An 18,808-nucleotide genomic window follows, 5' to 3' on the forward strand; every position below is an offset into this window, starting at 1 on the left:
TTATTAACATTTCAAATAATATTAAAAATAATAATAAAAAGTAAAAAATAGAAAAACAAAAATCGTAGTTATAATTATGTGTAAGTGTTTTTGTTGTGGGTGAGTTATATATATATATTTGTGTATGTGTGTGTTTAGTATGTAAAACCATCGGCAAAATGCACACATAGAAAGTTTAACGATTCTTAAACTTTACTTTTACGCTCTTTGGCCATTTTTTTTTATGCATGTAATAATATTAGAAAATATTTATCTCGAAGGACGCTAACATTATTAGGAAATGTATTGTATGTGTCTGTGTCTGTGTCTGTGTCTGTATACATATACATAAATATGTATGATTTATGTATATATGTTGTGTATCTTATCTAATTCGTTCCAAATCCCCATTTCATCGTTCTGAAGCTCTTTCAATATGAGAAAATTCTCTTCTCTTTTTCTTCTTCTAATTATTTTTTTTTAAATTGCAATATTACCATGGAAATGAGATTATAATCTAGATTTTTAGAAATAGGCCGATAACGTAAATCGTGTTTTTTTTTTATCAATGGCGCAATCATTATTATTATATAATGTATATTATATATATATATTTAATCTTTTTTTTTAACTAATACGGTCAAAATTTGTTTCTACCGCGTTTTGTTCTTGCTTATTAATAATTAAAAACGATAATGCTTTTTTAGACTTATTAGGGAAAATGATAAAATTATTTACGAGTTTCTTTCTGTTTTTCTCTTTTTCCTTCTTTCTTTCTTTCTTTCTTTCTTTCTATCTTTCTTTCTTTCTTTCTTTCTTTATTCTTTCTCTTTCTCTCTCGCTTTTAAAACAGGTAATGTTTGAATGTGTCCATCGTTAATTGTTTTTACTTTCACATTTTCGATTTTCACATTTGCGGTTATTATTTATCCGAAGAAAAGTGTTTCTAGAAAATGTTAAAAACGCATCTTTGGCTCCCCTATCATCCCCTCCCTGACCGTTTGTCCCTATCACTCCCATCCCCTTTGCTGAATATACGAATGCTTACTGCTTCTTCAATTCCACCTTATTTTTCTTTGCGTTTCTTCTCCTTTCCTCTCCTCTATTAACTTTTTTTACTTTATCTTCTTCTTAGAAAAGATCTGCATTCTCATGTACGCTAGAACAAAAATGACAAAATAATATTAATTGAAGATCAATAATGTATATTTAAAGTAAATCAAAAAAAGTATTAACAATGTGTATTGAGAATACAAGGATTGTTTAATTTTAGGAAATGATGATTAAGATGTACAAGGTTAATACATTTAATATAGTTGAAAAGTCTGGAAAATGTACAAGTATAGAGGGTGAATAGTATAACACAATATTGCATTATTAAAAAATTATTTTGTTCAGATTGTAAAGTTTTAAATAAATCAAAGTTTGACTATTCATCCTTTATGTTCATTCACAGGTATAGTTAATTATCAGCACAACAATCGCCGGAGTTAAATGGTTACAATGTACATATATACAACAATAATGATTTACTTGCACAAGTTATAATTATTTTTCATATATTTTCTCTTTCCTCGTTTAATAGAATTTTGTAAAAAGATTTGATAATAGTATTATATTATTAATCGATGTTATTATATACAAGCATTAACAAAAATTCACAGGTTGATTTGTCGACGAAGCAATAATAGAAACGCAAGAAGAACGTTGGCATGGAAGAAGGGAGATGTGCGTTCAGTTAGTTTCCAAAAAAGCACGGGTGTTTTCACCAGGTAGCCGACGATATGCGAGTCCCTTTGTAGGATGATTAGTGATTCCTTGTTACATCCAAAGTAGAACAACAAAATCACTAGTCTTCCATACAACGGAGCTCTTTCTTTCTTTCTTTCTTTCTAATCCTGTCGATTTTTAACGTTGAGAAGAAGATTTAGCGTAGCCTCAATAATAAAAGAGAGAATTCATTCTGGCATCTCTCCATCTTTCTTTCACTTCTCACCATTTTTTTCTTTCTTTCTTTCTTTCTTTCTTTCTTTCTTTCTTTCATCCTTTCTCGCACACGTATTTGTATGAGTTAGTCGGGAGATATCGTAGCGTTAGTTTTCTTGATGCACGTGTGTCAAATCAAGCAGAAAATATGTTAGGCTGGTACAAAGTCGAATAAGTTGTTATTAAAATGGATGGTTGATGATGTGTGTTAGAGACAATAAGTGACAATGAGTTATAGCGTTAAACTACTATACTATGACAATAATATAATATATATATTAACATTGTTAATATTATAATTACACGCATGATATGATCATAGATCTAATCATAGGATATAATTATTACATAACGTAGAAAATGAAGATAAAGCGTATTAAACCCTCTTCTTATAAGGTTACAAATATCAGTCATAATATATCCAATCCATGATTAAATAAAGGCGACAAAACATTTATTTTCACTTGATAATGAAGTAATGCGAATGAAAGGATTCGAGGATCATCGTAGGAGAAAGAGAGAGAGAGAGAAAAGGAAGCACAAAATCGTTTAAATAAACGAATAAATTCTAGCAATCAGATAATTACCTCTGTTGTAGAAGATACTGGGCCATCTGTATTTGACTGGGTAAGCCAACTATCGTGATAATACGATCATTACTACCACGTAATGGCTCGTCTATGGTGATACAAGCGCCACTGTCCGCTCTAATTTTTCTAATCCTTTGTCCTCCTTTACCAATAATTGCGCCTGCGAGCTAAAATCGATAACAGATGACGGTAACAATTGCATTCACATATGCTTTTGCATATTTGATATATACTGAATTAGTTAACTTACGTCCTTAGGGATGGTGACTTGAGTACTGGTCTTATTTCCAAGAGGAGCGTTGCTTTGGCTCACTGGAGGATTGTTTCCACCCATTGATGATGGACCACTCATTCCAGAGTTACCAGAACCGCCTAAACCGTTTGGTGCACCACCACCACCACCACCACCACCTCCACCACCACCACCACCACTACCACCACCACCACCACCACCACCTTGCATACCCCAACCGTCTCCTACAACATCGAATCAGAGTTAAACATTTTATTTTCCTCTGTCAATTTTCTTAATAACTATTTAATAATAAAACTAATAATAATTATATAGGAACTTGTGAAAGTTCTTTACCAGAGTTATAAGATGAATGGCCGCCGCCGCCACTCCTGTTACCGCCAGAGTAGCCAGAATTTCTTCCCCCTTCGTAACCACCGCTGTTACCAGAACCACCACCACCTCCACCATCGGATCTAGAGTTACCGCCGCCATATCTGCGATCCATCGGACCACCACCCCTCGACATACCGCCACCACCTGATCCTCCGCGATGACCACCCCTCGATGAATGCGGAAAGCCGCGATTCATGCGATTCTCTCGTCTCGGAAACACCGTACTGCTGGCTGGAACATCTCCTCTTTCTTCGCAAAAGATAAATCCTGAAGGAATGCTATAAGGACCTGTTTTTGGAGTCCCATCACTGCACCCATAACCTCCGTACTCGTCTGCATAATAATCGTCGAAGTTGTGAGGATCGTAAGGATTGTTCACTCCTTTCAATGGCGACTGTAAAAAATAAAAAGAACAAAATAACCAAACGGAATATTTTGTTTACAAACGCGCGTGAAAGAACATTAGCGGCGTTTTTCTTTACTTTTCTTTTTTCTCTCTCTTTTTACATACCGTCTTAATAGTAGCAATCAATTCGCGGATGCATTCTATGCACGTAGCTGGTTTTCCGCAGATGCTGATCAGGCGATCCGTGCTGCGTGGACAGCAATTGGAGTAGATTTTTATTCTGGCTCCGGTTTTCTGCGAACACACAAAGAAAAATAAATTTACGTCACGAAAGAATATTATTTTTATACGAGAAATAATATCGTTTTTCCTTTGGATTCCTCCCCCTCCTCCCCATATATATATATATATACATACATATATCGATAATTTGATCGACGTTAATGATAAATTTAAAAAAAAATCCCTTCTCGTCTCTCTCGATTATAAAACGACGGATGTAAAATAGGAAATTATACAATGTTTCTTCCCCTTCCACTCCCCCCCTCCTCCCTTATCACACTAAGCTTCTTTTATTACACGTCGGTTCTCGTCGTAAAAAAAAAAAAAGAAATAAATCGGTGAGTTTATAAGCGCTCATTGAAGAAGATTCGATTCAACATGACACGTAAAACGTTTATTCCAAACGACTGAGAAAAGCAATTCAATCCGTTCGAATATACTACTCACGTCGTCACTGTTAAAATACACGACGACATCGAATGGAAATCGCAGCACCGTTTAATTACACAGATCAAAGAGGGATACCCCCCATCATCAACGCCCTTTCTATCGTCTTTCTCCTAGTTACCCCCTCCCCCTAGCATCCCCTTTCTCTCTTTCTCTTTTACTAATGCTTTTGATCCGACAATTCAACTAGTTGTATTTCCTCAACAACAAAGGATTCACAATGCGTTGCAATTCTATTATGCGACACTGTTCAAAAAATTGTTATACCAATTTTCACTATATATATTATATAATCAATCGGATTAATTGAATTATTTTATTTGAGAATTTCCAATGAAATTTTATTATTATGTTAGTTATAAAAATTATAAATTTAGTTATGATGGGACATATTTTATTACACGTTTGTCTATAATAGGTAAAAAAAAAAAATAAAAATGTCAAGGAAAAAGAAAGTTAGGTGAAAGATTTTCCACGTAGGTGATATTCTGATTCCTATTTTCACGATATGGGGATAAAAAGGACTTAAAGTCCCGTGGGATACTACGCTTTAGAGAGACTTCTGCTCTTTCTGGATAGTTCCACATTGAATTTACCCGTTTCACCCTTTTCTCTTGGATCTTTCTGAAACACATCGTTCCGATACTGAATTTTTATGAAGCAAATGTGGAGTTGTTCCTTTAGTTTCTCTCGTGAAAGATATAGGCCGGTATATTATAACGATTTGTTATTATAAAAAAAAAAGAAAAAAAAAAAAAAAAAAAAAAAAAAAAAAAAAAAAAAAAAAAAGAGGAAGAAATAAAAATGTAACACGACAATTCTTATTAGGTTATTCGAATTCGCAAAATAAGGATAAAGAAGAAAAAAAAAAGTAGATAAAACAAAATTGATCCGGTGGCTTGTAAAAATCTGATTTTGCGAAAATTAATATACAACGAATATTATTTATTGTAATAATTTGAGTGTAACGCGGAATGATCGCAGTAACATCAATGACCCTTGCTCATTCTACGTAAATGATTATAAATTTTGATGAGTTTGCAGTTCACGGTTGTGTATTTCCAAGCGGAAGAATAAAGTAGAAACCAACTAAAGAAAATATTCTACGGCAGTCTGATCGAAGTGACCATAAGCGAAACAAGGAAAATCTTACGCGCCCACCAATATAATAGTAACGGTGATTTTTAATTTTAAAATTATTTCTCCTTGGGATTAATTATTCACTTACCTTTCTTTTTTTTGTTGAACATCGATCACAGGTGAGATTCGTTATACCTTAATTAATTTTTATTAGTTTAACTATTTCCGTCCTCGAAGAAAAAGTATCCAGGCGTTATTTCATATTCCTATTACGTGTAAAACAATTTTTATTCATCGTCCTTGATTGTTAATAATAATAATAATAATAATAATAAAAAGAAGAACTTATTTAAAAACGAACGGACCAAAAAGTGAGCGTGATCCGATAAGACAAAAAATGAACGCATCGTTTCTACGTCAAATTCGAAACTTTTCAATCGGATATAATACATACAAAAAATAATTTAGTTTCTTTTCGAAAGGGAAGATATCTCTCTCTCAAAAAAAGAAAAGAAAAAACAAGAAACATTTTGAAGAACGTTACGCTTTGAACACTCGGTACATGTGTGTACGTATAAAAATGCACGAGACGCGAATGTCAAGGTGCGAGGTCACGTTTTCCGCTTACATTTCTTCCTCCTCTTATTCTTTCCTCTTTTTTTCTTCTTCTTTTCTTCTTTTTGTCTCTTTCTCTCTCTCTCTCTCTTCCCCACCACTCCTTTATCCTTTATTTATATTTGTTCTTTTCTATTTCTTACCGATAGGCTTTGAGTAGTCAGTCAAGTCGTCGCCTACTTTCCCTTTCAAAGTTCGTCCCAAGATCGCACAAGATCCGATCGATAAGTGATCTAGAATAGATCATTGCCGAGTATATAATAGCGATGGGGGGATTCTTATTCTATTTTCTATTTTCTATGTTCCATACGAATTTACATTCGAACAAATCTTCGATCGTGAATGCGTGTACGATGAATTCAAAAAAAAAAAAAAAAAAAAAAGAATAAAAGAAAGAAACCGCTGACCAGAAAAAAAAAAAAAGAAAACGCGTTTGATTAATATCATCGAAAAAGAAAATTTGTCGTTGTTCCGATAATTATGACAAGGGTAGTATTATATTTTTTTAATATAAATATAATTATCAATGATAAAATTAAAATTTCTCGCGTTAATTCATTGACTTACTAATAATTAATTCATTGTCACGTTGCGCCAATAAATTTGATTATGATATCTCGTAGCGAATGAAATAACATTAAATTTAATGAATTGTAAATATTACAAATAATTTGTTACGTTTTGCGTGAGTATTTTATTCCCATCGCTGGAGGAGGATCTTCGTGTCCATCGAGAATTCTTTTGAAATTTTTATACAAATCGTACCGACCTTACCGTCTTCTTCTTCTTCTCAACGCGTACCCTCCCTCCCTCCCTCCTTTCCCCCTTTTTCAACGCGTCACGTGTATTAAAATTCAATAAATAAAGAGCACAGACAGGTCGGGATCGAAAAATAAGAAAAAAAATATCCAAAGAAAAGGAAAGAAAAGAAAAAGACTAATCAAAAATAGAAATTTATTTTTAACGAGGAAAGAGAAAAAAGAAAAAAGATTTACCAAAGATTACATTTCATTTTATAGGTCCTTAAAAAAAAAAGAAAAAAAAAAAAAAAAAAAAAAAAAAAAAAAAAAAAAAAGGGGGGAAATTAAGATATAAAACGCGACGGAATCGTTAAAATATTGAAGAAGAACAATAAACACCATGGCAAAGGTTTACACGATGGACGAGGTAGCTCGACACAATAAGGAAACGGATTTATGGTTAGTGATGCACGGTGGAGTTTACGATTTAACTGATTTTTGTAAGAAACATCCTGGCGGGGAGGAGGTGTTAACACATTCGGCCGGAACAGATTGTACGGCGTGTTTCGATGAAATCGGTCACTCCGAGGAAGCCAAATTACTTAAGGAAACATTTAAAATAGGCGTGATAGAAAAAGATGTGGAATTTACGAGCGATTTCAAACCAGATCAGAGTCAAGGTAGGAAAGGGGTCAGACAGACAGGCAAGCCACCAGGCAGGCTAGACCCAATCAAACATTATTTCTATATTTAGATTACATTTTTACGATCGAAAATAATTTGTTGTTTATTTTTCGATGGAGAGAGATTAAAAGCGTCCTTGAGACAAGGGCACAACATTGCTTGAAAATACAAAAGGACGTTTCGTTCGACATTTTGTATTTTCTTTTATTTTCAATAATAAATAAAACAGAAAATTTGAAAATTTTAGAAAAGATGAAAGAAGCTAACAACATCCCTACTACCAGCATTGATGATAACGACGACAACTGGGAATATACTGAACCGAAAAAAGATACTAATCGAACGTTACCGTTCCTGCTGACAGCGGGTGTTCTTATCTACGCCATTTTGTTCTATTACTTTTTATTTTAACGAGTATCTTTTGATAGAAAATATTTTCTGTACGTATACATACAAATAGAATGATAATAAACATCTAATGTATGCATAATTTAAAATTAATTATAGAATATACGCGTCATTTCAGCTATGACGTGGCGACGACATTTTTCTTATCTATTTTAGCAGAAAAAAATATAAAGTCATTAATTTTAAATATATCAGTCTACTACCTCTCTTTCCCCACAGCCGCTTTTTTCTACTTATTTTTTCGTATTTTTATTTTTTTATTATAAATAATCATCGAAAAATGATCTCGCGAAGGACGTTGGACGTTAAAATTGAATTATCATGCCGTATCTTTTACATTTTTTTCGTTTATACCATTTCATACTTGAAAATCTAGCGATAAATGCCACGTTACATTATTATCTAAACATTTATAAACTTATCTCTCTTTCTTTCTTTTTTCCGCGTGTAACAAACACGCATAAACGTGACAATTGTGTGTACGCATTTATCGACAATATTGTTTCTACGTTTTCGAAAGTGTTTAAATTAATTAAAAGTACTTCGCAAAAAGAAAAAAAAAAAGAAAATAACACTTAAACGAATGCAGATTAACGAAGAGACAAGATTTGATCTTATATAGACGAAAGAGAAGAACAAACAAAAAGTAATAAAATCGTTTACATAATATTTATTACCATTGAAACACAGTTTTACGGGTGTTCAGAAAATTTATATGTGATAAGGTGTTTAGAAGAGAACAAAAAATATCTAAATTTTGATATATTTCATAATTTTCTGACCTTTTTATCTACCCAAATGATAAAGAAAAAAAATCCCGATGACAACTCCACCCCGCCTTCCAAACCCCCCCCCTTCTCTCTCTCAGTGTCTCAAAAAGATGATAAATTTTGAAAAGTAAGAAGAAAAAAAGAAGAAAAAGATAAACGAGATCGTTTTCGATATTCCTTCATCACTTAATATTATTACTCGTTTCAAATAAGATAAGCATGAGACAGAGAGAGAGAGAGAGATATTGGTTGGACGTCACCGATTGAGAACTCGGAGAAGAGAATTATACACGCGAACGCACACACGCGCACATACAGAAAGAAAGAGAGAGAAAGGAAAAGTTGGAAGGGGAAAAATAACACTCATTGGACGCCGGACTCCTGTTTTCTATCGACAGTGTTTCTACGAGTACCGTTGTGCGAGGTGAAAAACGAAACGATTCATCTCTCTTCTTTTTTTTGTTATATTCGTGTGCTTCCACAAATTTTATTTAATAATCGGTTAATATATTTTGTCAAATATTGTTGTTAGATTTTGTTTCTTTGTTTATAATACGTACGAACGACTCATCTTCATTTTATTCTCTTGCAATCAAATGAATAATATATTGGATTGTGAAATCTTGTAACTTTTCATTCCTTTCGAAATAAGTTCGGATTTTTGAAGACATTATTATTATTACTACTACTATTACCAACAGGAACAACACTAAACGTCAAATAAGAAGACGCCGTCAAGAGTGATTTACCGAAGCAACCGAAATAGAACAAGTATTATACGACTAATTTCGTTGGAGAGGGAGGGAGAGAGAGAAAGAGAAAGAGAAAGAGAGAGAGAGAGAGAGAGTACTTGTCAAAAGTACAGGTATAGGTTTTTCTATTATAAATTTAATTCAATTTAAAAATAATTATTATATTATATTAACAATTTTTGAATATTTCAAATTGTTAAGTTTGACCTAGTAATTATTGTTATGATAGGCTAATCATTTAATTCATTATTGATCTTTTCATACGACAATTTATTATTTATTTTCTTATTTTTGGAACATTTGTTTTTCAACGATGAGTACAAAGGTATCAGGTTGGAAGTAGAATTATTGAATTTCATTTAAAATCATTCTTCTCTCTCGATATTTTGAGAATCTATTAAACGATTTGTTAATAGAGTTAGACGGGGTTTTTTTTTCTTTTTCTTTTTTGGTATGACGAACATTCTATTGAGTCAATAAAACGAGAACTCAACATAGTCGCGATAGGATGTTATTATAATTAATCGTTTGGAATAGTAATTAGGATATTATTGTTGACGTATACGATAGTTGAAATTAATAATAATAAACAAAAAGAATTAATGTATCCTTTTCCTTTTTTTCTTCTTTTTTTTCTTCTTTTTCTATTTTACTTTGCATCCTACGATAGATACCATAAATTTCGATTACGTAATTCACGGAGGAGTTGAGAATTTGATTACTTTATCTATTTGAGAACCACTGTTTTTATATCACTCGTTATAAAGTCGAGTGCTTACAAACACAATTGATATCATCTTTTTACACGACTGAGAGAAAGAGAGAGAGACAGACAGAGAGAGAAAGAGGCCAAGAGTTTATTGCGACAGAATATCTTTTTTTTTCTTTTTTGGATATGATATTTTCGCGACAAAAACTTTAACAATATTATCGAACGATTTTTATTTATCTGTTTCTTATTTTTTGCTTAATTTAAATTAGCGCAAAGAGACAAACGAATAAAAGCAACAACAATGGCGGACCCCCCCCCCGCCCCGCCCTGCCCACCGTTCGATTTTTAACATACGTTGGTTTCACGATCTTTTTGATCTAATCTCTTTCTTTGAAAACTAAAAATTATAACATCAACATTTGGTATCTAATCGTTATAATAGAGGAAATTCCACTGGAGTATTATTATCTATTATAGTTATTTTCAAACGATGATACGTATGTTTTTTTTTCAAGCACAATTTGTGCAACGCAATGCTATTTAACCACAGGGATCTCTTCATGTCCTATTTCCATACTGGATGGTTCTTTTTTTTTCTTCTTCTTTTTCTTTTTTATGTATTTCACTTAATTTTACTTTGAAAGAATCGTAATCTTTCCTGAGAAATTGTACATATAATACGTTAGAATAATAAATATATATTTTATTTTTAGCCAGAATTGGAAAAGATAAAAAAAAAAATTAAGCGGTTTTAAGACATCGGATGTTGTCGTAACGTTTGAAAATTATATAAATTATGGAGATAAAGTAATGATAGGCAAATAGGAATGAGTATGCATTATTAACCATCGTGACAGTATATACAATACATATACGACCGTACGAACGTAGTACAATTTTTCATTTACAATTATATTCAACCAAAAATACACATATTGATTTTAAACGCGTGAACAGGACGTATTAAAATATGTTAAATAATTTTTTTTTTCTTTTTTTTTTCTTTTTATTTTAACGACTTCATCATTCACGGTTAAAAAGTATGATAATTATTTATCTTTATTTAAATATTTTTTCACACATACACATTTCGTTGTAATTAATGCGTTTCTTTCTTTTGTTTTNAGTATGATAATTATTTATCTTTATTTAAATATTTTTTCACACATACACATTTCGTTGTAATTAATGCGTTTCTTTCTTTTGTTTTTTTTTTTATAATTATTAGCCTAATTTTCAAAACTCGACAATTATGTTTCTATTTACGTTCTTTACTTTATTAGAACGAAAAGTTATTTATATATATATATATATATATTTTATGATATATTATTTGTTAAAGAATAATCGAATTTACATTGGTCCTCGACCTTCGGAGTCAATGATTTTCTTTCAAGTTTCTTCTTCTCTTCGGAATAAAGAAAGACACGAGAAAAGATTTATCTTTGTGCGAATCGTTTTAAGAGAAATCCAGCACCGTCTCAAGGACAATAGGTCTCCACCATTACCATCTCCTTTTTTTTCTCTCTCTCTCTCTTTCTCTTTCTATTCTTTTCCTATTTTATTTTTCCAAGTGAAAATCGACGATCGTCATTGCGATAAAACCTTGAACTTATGTTATTTTCCTTCAACTCATTTTTCTTGCCGTTTATTCCAAAAAGAAAAAAAAGAAGAATAAGAAAAAATGGATAAGTTTGATTAACATATTCTCGGAACAGTTAATGCATATTAGATATAGTAGATTCATGATTTATACTTGAGAATAATAATTCTACCGTGTGTGATGTTTGTTGAATTAAAGTTGCATTCGCGTTTCGCATATATTATATCTACGCGTTTGCCTATTTTCATAATCTGCTATCGTCACGTTGATAATTCTTATTCTCCCGCCCTCTTGAATTGAATATATATATATATGTATGTATCAAATCACACACGCATACACAATTGGATCTCTTCCTTTACTTCCAGTTCGTTACTTTTGCATAACATACAATATTGTTTGAGATATCGTTTTATACTTTTATATTTAACATTTATATTTAATTTATCGTTTAATCATTTGTTTGATTATGATTTTTTTATTGCTTCCCCCGTCTTGCATAATCCATCATTCGTAACCCTCGGTACTATTATTCTGATAAGATAATCGAGTTGCCATTTCCTTTCTGACAATATTAATTGACACAACCTATTGTTTATGGATATATTTATCTTCAGTGCAGTTAGAATAAATGCTCGCGTTAGGGAATTTCTTTTTCTAAAGAATATTTATCTATCGATAAGTTTGAGAAAAAGGGTTTTTGAACTTACTGGACATAATACAGGTCCAGATACAATTTCGAACGACCACTTGAAAACACTTAAGTAAAAATCTTAAACGATAGACAATTGGATTACAAATGAACAAACGATCAAGTTTGTTTCTACAAATGTATTTAAAATTTGTTCTACGATATCAAATCAATTTTTATAATGAATATAATTATATGAACGCTATGTTTACAGATAGTTTGCTTGGACTGAAAGAAACAAACGAGAATCGAAGAAGAAGAAGAAGAAGAAAAACATAAAATGGTGGAATTGAAACAATATACCATAGCAGAAGTACAGAAGACAAAGGGTACCGGAGAAACGGTGATCATTTTAAACGACAAGGTTTACAATGTGACCAAATTTTTGAACGAACACCCGGGCGGCGAAGAGATTCTCATGGATAACGCCGCAAAAGATGCTACGGAAAATTTTAATGACGTCGGCCATTCCCAGGAGGCACTTGACTTAATGAAAGAATATTTAATAGGCGAGATCGTAGAATCCGAGAGAAAAAAGAAGCCCTTGAAGAAGGGTTGGGTAGCTGGTTACAATAAAAAATCGGAAAATGAAAAATACGTTAAGGGACCGGGCGTGCCATTTTACACCCTTATGGCAGTCATGATTCTCTTACTTGCTTTATATCTTTACAATATGTTATGATCAACATATGTTCTTCTTCATGATTGTGAAGTATATTATCGTTTGACGTCATCGTCATCGTCGTCGTCGTCATCCTCAACGACGTCATCGTCATTATTGTCGTCAACACTGTCATTATTGTTGTTCTGATTTAATGATTAACGTTGTTGAAAAGAAAACCAAACAATACCAAAAATGAAATAATAATATGATATGATAAATTAAATGAGATTATTCATATATTCGATGATAATATAAGTTTTAATCGAGAAATATCATTTTTACAAACAAACAAAAAATCACCGCAAATATTTTCTTTTATTCAAATATGTATCATGAATCCGTGCGGATATGCGCGTAAGCATGCAAATTATACACAATGCATTTGTAATTGTTCCTCCAGTTTTATTTTCTTTTTTACGAAAATATGCAATAGTTCTTATATTTCTTTTTCTTTTTTATTATTCTTATCTTATATTTTTGTCTCTGCCATGCAATCGACATAATTTATTTCTAAATGAATATAATGAATTAATCGTCGTCTGGTACAATTGTAATTAGATTACAGTGAAAATACAATAAAAGAATAAACAATATGTGAACTTAGGAAAAAAAAATTCAAGTTATGTAGAAAGAAGAAAAAAAAAATACGATAAATTTTTTACGATCATGATTCGTCACGATATTGATAAGCATATTAAGTACAAATATAGATTGTAAAAAAAAAATAAATTTCGTTTTTACGAAGAATGAATGAAAGAGCATTTTTACAAGCCAATTGTTGTTGCGTAAAACGCGTGCATATTATATTTATCATTTCATTTATTCAAATTACACGATAGGATGATCTCCCTTCATCTACGTACACGTATATATATCTGCATACAGAGCATAATAATGATATAAAATTATCGAAATACGCATAAGTAATTTTCTAAAAGATTAAGAGAGAAAAACAAAGAGAGAAATAAAGTATAAAACACGTTCAACAGTTTAGAAAAATAATTTCTCAGTGCACATGCTCGATGAAACGGACCTTAAACTAATTGGTGTGAGCGTGAGAAAAAAGAAAAAGAAAAGATATCGAGTACATCTGCGTTAACGAAGACGAACGGTCCTGGTTCCCTTCATAGCAAGCCAAGTGCACAAATTTAACAACCCACATGGAGTATTCGAGGAGAAGAAGAAGAAGATGGAACAAAAATACAAGAAGAAGGGACTACCCAATCCTTTCGACGATTTCTACAAATTTCTATGAAATTCCTTTCGAAATATCCATGCTTTTTGTCACTTTTTTCTTTTAATATTTTGCTAAAAGTGAAAATACTGTTCCAATTGCGAATCAAATTTCCCGCTTTTTACACCGTTCGAGTGGCGACATCTCTCGTTATTTCTTGCGAAACTGTTTTACGAACCATAATGAAATGCAATATGTACAACAGTACGAATACCAATTGTAAGTAAATCGAAAGTATTAACTATTACTTTTTGATGTATATGTTATTGACAAATAATCTATGCGAAAAATACTAAATGAACGAAAAATTCAATTGCTTTTCCTTTTCTTTTTGGTAAATCAACAATAATGAAAAAAAATTGGTGGGGATATTGATATAATAATTGTTTGAAACATATTGAAATAAATAGAAACATTTCTACGAGTCGACTCGATGATGGTGGATTTTCCTTTTCTTTTTTTATTTCGACAATATTATATTAAAAAGAAGAAAAGAACTTTTATAAGTTTTGAGAGAGATCGTTAATTAAAAAAGTGACGAAGGACGGGTAAAGTTGGCTACAAAGAAAGGCGCTTCTATTCTTCTGCTTACTCACTTTTTGAAAATAAAGAAGAAAAATATAGGATAAAAGAAAAAAAAGTTAAAGAATTTCTCTTCTCTCAACTAGCATTCTCATTTCTCTACTTTCTACTTTGTGAAATACTTCGAAATACATTTTGGTTGAGTGAAAAGTATCTTGAATTTCGTATAGTTTAACAATTTGAAAACATAATAATTGGACGTTAAAAGCTTTCGGATGAGAGTAATTTATCTTAAATATCTTTTTAGAAATCTGAATTCTAATTATGCATTATGTTTATATGTAAGTATTTTAATACGTTGTGCATGTATAGGATATTTCAAATGTTACACGTTATTACTGTCGAAGACAAAATGGTGGCCGGCCATTTGAAGGACCTCATCTACGCAATTAATTATAAAAAAAAAAAAAAAAAAGAACAAATAGGAATGCAAAAAATATATAAAAGAAAAAAATGGTATTTTTAAATGATCTAACGTACTATAAACGGCCGTGAACAACAAAGACTGCTCCATGAACCATTCTATTATTATCTCGATCGGTAGCACGTTGTCGATAAGCAATACATATACGTATAGCTATGAAACAGATATAGTCATGCATGTAGATTGTATGTATGTGTGTGTGTATACGTAAGAGAGGAAAAGGGAAAGAGAATATCAGAGATAGGAAGATAAAATACATTACTTTTGATAACGCAGAAAAACAGACAATTAACGTGCAATCGATCGATTTATTATTATCTCGTTAAATAATCGTTCGGTATATTGTTGAAAAAAAAAAAAAAAGAAACAAAAAAGAAAAACGAATTGCAAAGATAATACATTGATTTCAACGAGTTGTGTATAACGACGCGAACAAAATGTTGATTATATTTTCGTATGGAAATTTTATACGAGTATATAAATAATTATCGATAAACACACACGAAAAAAGAGAGAAGAAAAAAAAATAATATAATATAGATTAATTTTTTATTATTAAAAAAAAGGAATGAATTAACGAAGTCATTGAGGGGGGTATCCAGGTTGATTCAAGTTGACGAAGTTTTCTAAGGTAACAGGAAGTGAATATGAAAAGCATATGGGGTGTACGAAGGACAGGAAGGATATATGTGGTTTTCCACATGTGTCATGCACTCGGTTGCATCGGTAAACCGCATCCACCCGCGCGGAAAGGAAAACGCAATGAGAGAGAGTGCAAGTTGCACGCGACTTTGTTCGTTCAAACGTGAACGAGCGCCACACACCAAGGACAGAAGGGCTAGGTACCAGTTTAGTCTCTTTTTAGGGCTTTTTTCTGCCCCCTACTCGTTTTACATCAGTATAAATAAAAGATAAATAATCGAAAACTTTTCTAATGCAACATTTCGAGAAAAAAGATACTCGATCGATAACGTAGCGATCTTCTAATTTTATAATAATTAATTAAAATTCCATAAAGTTCTCGTAAGATCACGAGAAAAGATGGGAGGAGAGTAGATCGAACACGTGGAATTCGTTTTAATGAGGAAAATAGGTAGAAGAAACTATAGATTGTATGAATGAGATTTGATCGTCAATTTGACGGGACACCATCAAGACCTAATACTTCAAAGAGAAAAGTTTCACGATTCACAAACTGACTCTTTCCTTCTTTCGATATATCCAAAAATTTGTAGAATAATAAAATGATTTTCGATTATTGTTATGGGGTTTATCTATCCTCGAATATGTCTTAGGTAAATTCACCAATAAATTATAGTTCGATAGGCGATGTCAAGAGTCATCATTAGCGGTGTTTTCGAAGTTTCTCAACAAACCGAATAAAAGAAAAGAAAAAGAAGAAGAAGAGAAGGAAAAAAAGAAGCATAGGTAGTAGTAGTAGTAGTACGGAATAATAGCAGTACGATGTGTTGGTGTGTGCTTGGAAAGTATTTTAACGAGCCCTAGAAAATCGGGGGCTTTTGAGGGATGATGCTGTGAAGAAGAAGAGAAAAAAAAAAGAGAGAGAGAGAGAGAGAAAGAAGCGTGTGGTATATCAAGGTTTTGCGAAAAAGGCGAAAACTAGCGGAGTCGTCGAGCTTACGTCCGCAAAATCGATGAACCGCGTCGCTACTTTACACACTCCACTACTGTATTTTTCCCTCTCTTTCTCTCCCTCTCTCTTTCATCTTTTTCCACTTAAAAAAAAAAGAAAAAAAGAAAGGGAGAGGACTATACTCTAATCGTGAATTTTTTTTTTGAGACGAAAAGACACGAAACTAAAACGTAGGAAAAAGAAAAAAAGAAATTTTACAGTTAAGTCGACACCTTTTCCCCCACTCATTAAATTGTTACTCTCTTTTGTGTATTTTATTTTATTATTTATTTTATTTTATTTTGTTTCTCGAAAAATAAAAGAGATCAAAAGAAAAAAATGGAATAAAGTGAACAAACAGAAGAAAAGAGACACGGCGGAAGGGTGAAAACAGAGGGGGTGAAGGGGGGTAAAAAAGAGGGCTGAAGAATTGTAGGGATGGGAATGAAAACGTCGTGAAAACGTCGTGAAAACCCGTTGAAATTTCCAACCCCCCTCTTCTCCTTTCGTCTTTGTAACGAAAAGAAGAAAAGTCCCTCGTGGTTGGTGGCACTACTGCTGGTGGTCTAATATCGCTAAAAGCTTTTTAATAAACAGTTTTTAAATCATTCTGCAATGCATTAAGCTTTTTCTCTCTCTCTCTCTCTCTCTCTGTATATATTTTTCGACATCTTTCAATATTTTCAACCAATTCACGCACGTCGAGATTATTTATTCTAGTCATTTTGGTTACCCTATTTGGTGTATCGTACAACTTAAGCGAACGAGATAACAATTTTATCAAATTTATTCGATTGAAAATATATTTATTAAAAACATTCTTCAAATAAATGTAAGTTTATTAAAAAATAAAATACGAAATAGAAAATGATAATAACGGGGGTGGTGGTTTGTTTTAGGGATGAAAAATTCGTTTTCCAGATCTTCGGACTGTCTGTCTGTCTTGTCTCCGAAAACAGATTTGGATTTTTTCCTTTTGATTTTCCGAGTCCTTCTCGACTTGGGGGTTATATAATGGAATTGGATTGTATTGTCATCTTTCTCGAGCTTCTCCTTTCCATCGAGTTTATTGAGAAATATTCGAGAATTCAAGGGTTTTATACGTTTCGTAACGCAACAGCAACGTGACATAAACGATTGAAGTAATGTCGTCACAGAGAGGAGGAGGGAGAGAGAAGTAAAATATTTCTTTGTTGTTTGGTTCCTTTAGAAATACCTTAGACAACAAATTTATTGAATTCCTGAAATTCTATGACAATTTACATTATGATAATATACGAGAATACATTTTTTTGGTCATAATTCGTAAACCAGTTTCCATAGGTTTGCATAATTATTTAATAAGGAGGATCAAATTGAGACGATCAAGAAGATATATCAAGAAGGAGTAAAAAAGGAATCTTATTTGGTATTGGTATCTCATGAAAATGATTGATTGATTGATTGAAGGAAGGAAGGAAGGAAGGAAGGAAAGAGAAAATATTCCGGAGTAAAACTTTGAACATATATTTGTCCAAGTGTTTGCCTTAAAAGAAGGGATGTGATAACATTCTAGGGATCTTTGATAAAAAGGACCGTTAAAGGGTTACCTTTACACCAGTTTTCTCAGCTCGTCTTATCGGAAAAGATAGAAAGGGATAGAAAAAGGGAGGACGAGGAAAAAGGAGAATTCGAGTTTAGCCACTTTTGCAGCTTCCATCTACTTATTTTTCCCTTGCAAACGTGTTCAAATACACACAGAGAGAAAAAGAGAGAGAGAGAAAGAGACACGTTTATTCCCTTCCACCTATCCCCAACATTTCTTTTTCTCCCAACTATTAGACTACTTTGTTCGAATAAAAAAAAGAACAAACGAACATTTTTTGTTATTACGAGTGACGAATGGTAAGAATTAATTGAAAAAATATATATAATAAAAAAAATAATAAAAATGGCATTTGACAATATGTTAGCGGAAG

The 18,808-nt window shown here is 32.1% G+C and overlaps 2 protein-coding genes and 1 long non-coding RNA gene across 8 annotated transcripts in view; 2 read left to right on the forward strand and 1 right to left on the reverse strand.

Annotated features, from left to right (window-relative positions):
- Window positions 1–1,054: 1,054 nt before the first annotated feature.
- The window catches only part of LOC106790264 (heterogeneous nuclear ribonucleoprotein K), an 84,585-nt gene continuing 66,831 nt past the window's right edge, over window positions 1,055–18,808 (reverse strand). For all 6 annotated transcript variants that reach the window (XM_014755040.1, XM_014755048.1, XM_014755080.1 and 3 more), the window contains 5 exons: window positions 3,695–3,823; window positions 3,145–3,577; window positions 2,806–3,032; window positions 2,553–2,722; window positions 1,055–1,138 (listed from right to left, as the gene is read on the reverse strand). In XM_014755040.1, the coding sequence (XP_014610526.1) occupies window positions 1,111–1,138; window positions 2,553–2,722; window positions 2,806–3,032; window positions 3,145–3,577; window positions 3,695–3,823 (987 nt within the window). In that variant the 3' untranslated portion in view covers window positions 1,055–1,110. The remainder of the gene's footprint in view (window positions 1,139–2,552; window positions 2,723–2,805; window positions 3,033–3,144; window positions 3,578–3,694; window positions 3,824–18,808) is intronic.
- LOC106790301 (cytochrome b5-like) lies at window positions 6,994–7,974 on the forward strand. The gene is made up of 2 exons (XM_014755093.1): window positions 6,994–7,373; window positions 7,625–7,974. The coding sequence occupies exons 1-2, from the start codon at window positions 7,094–7,096 to the stop codon at window positions 7,786–7,788; spliced, it is 444 nt and encodes a 147-aa protein (XP_014610579.1). The 5' UTR covers window positions 6,994–7,093; the 3' UTR covers window positions 7,789–7,974.
- Window positions 9,069–12,587, forward strand: LOC106790308. Its single transcript, XR_001382071.1, has 2 exons — window positions 9,069–9,420; window positions 12,528–12,587. It is a non-coding gene; the product is annotated as an uncharacterized LOC106790308 (long non-coding RNA).

This window comes from Polistes canadensis, unplaced genomic scaffold, assembly GCF_001313835.1.
Source record: "Polistes canadensis isolate GaletaPanama2010 unplaced genomic scaffold, ASM131383v1 scaffold_7, whole genome shotgun sequence".
NCBI lineage: Eukaryota > Metazoa > Arthropoda > Insecta > Hymenoptera > Vespidae > Polistes > Polistes canadensis.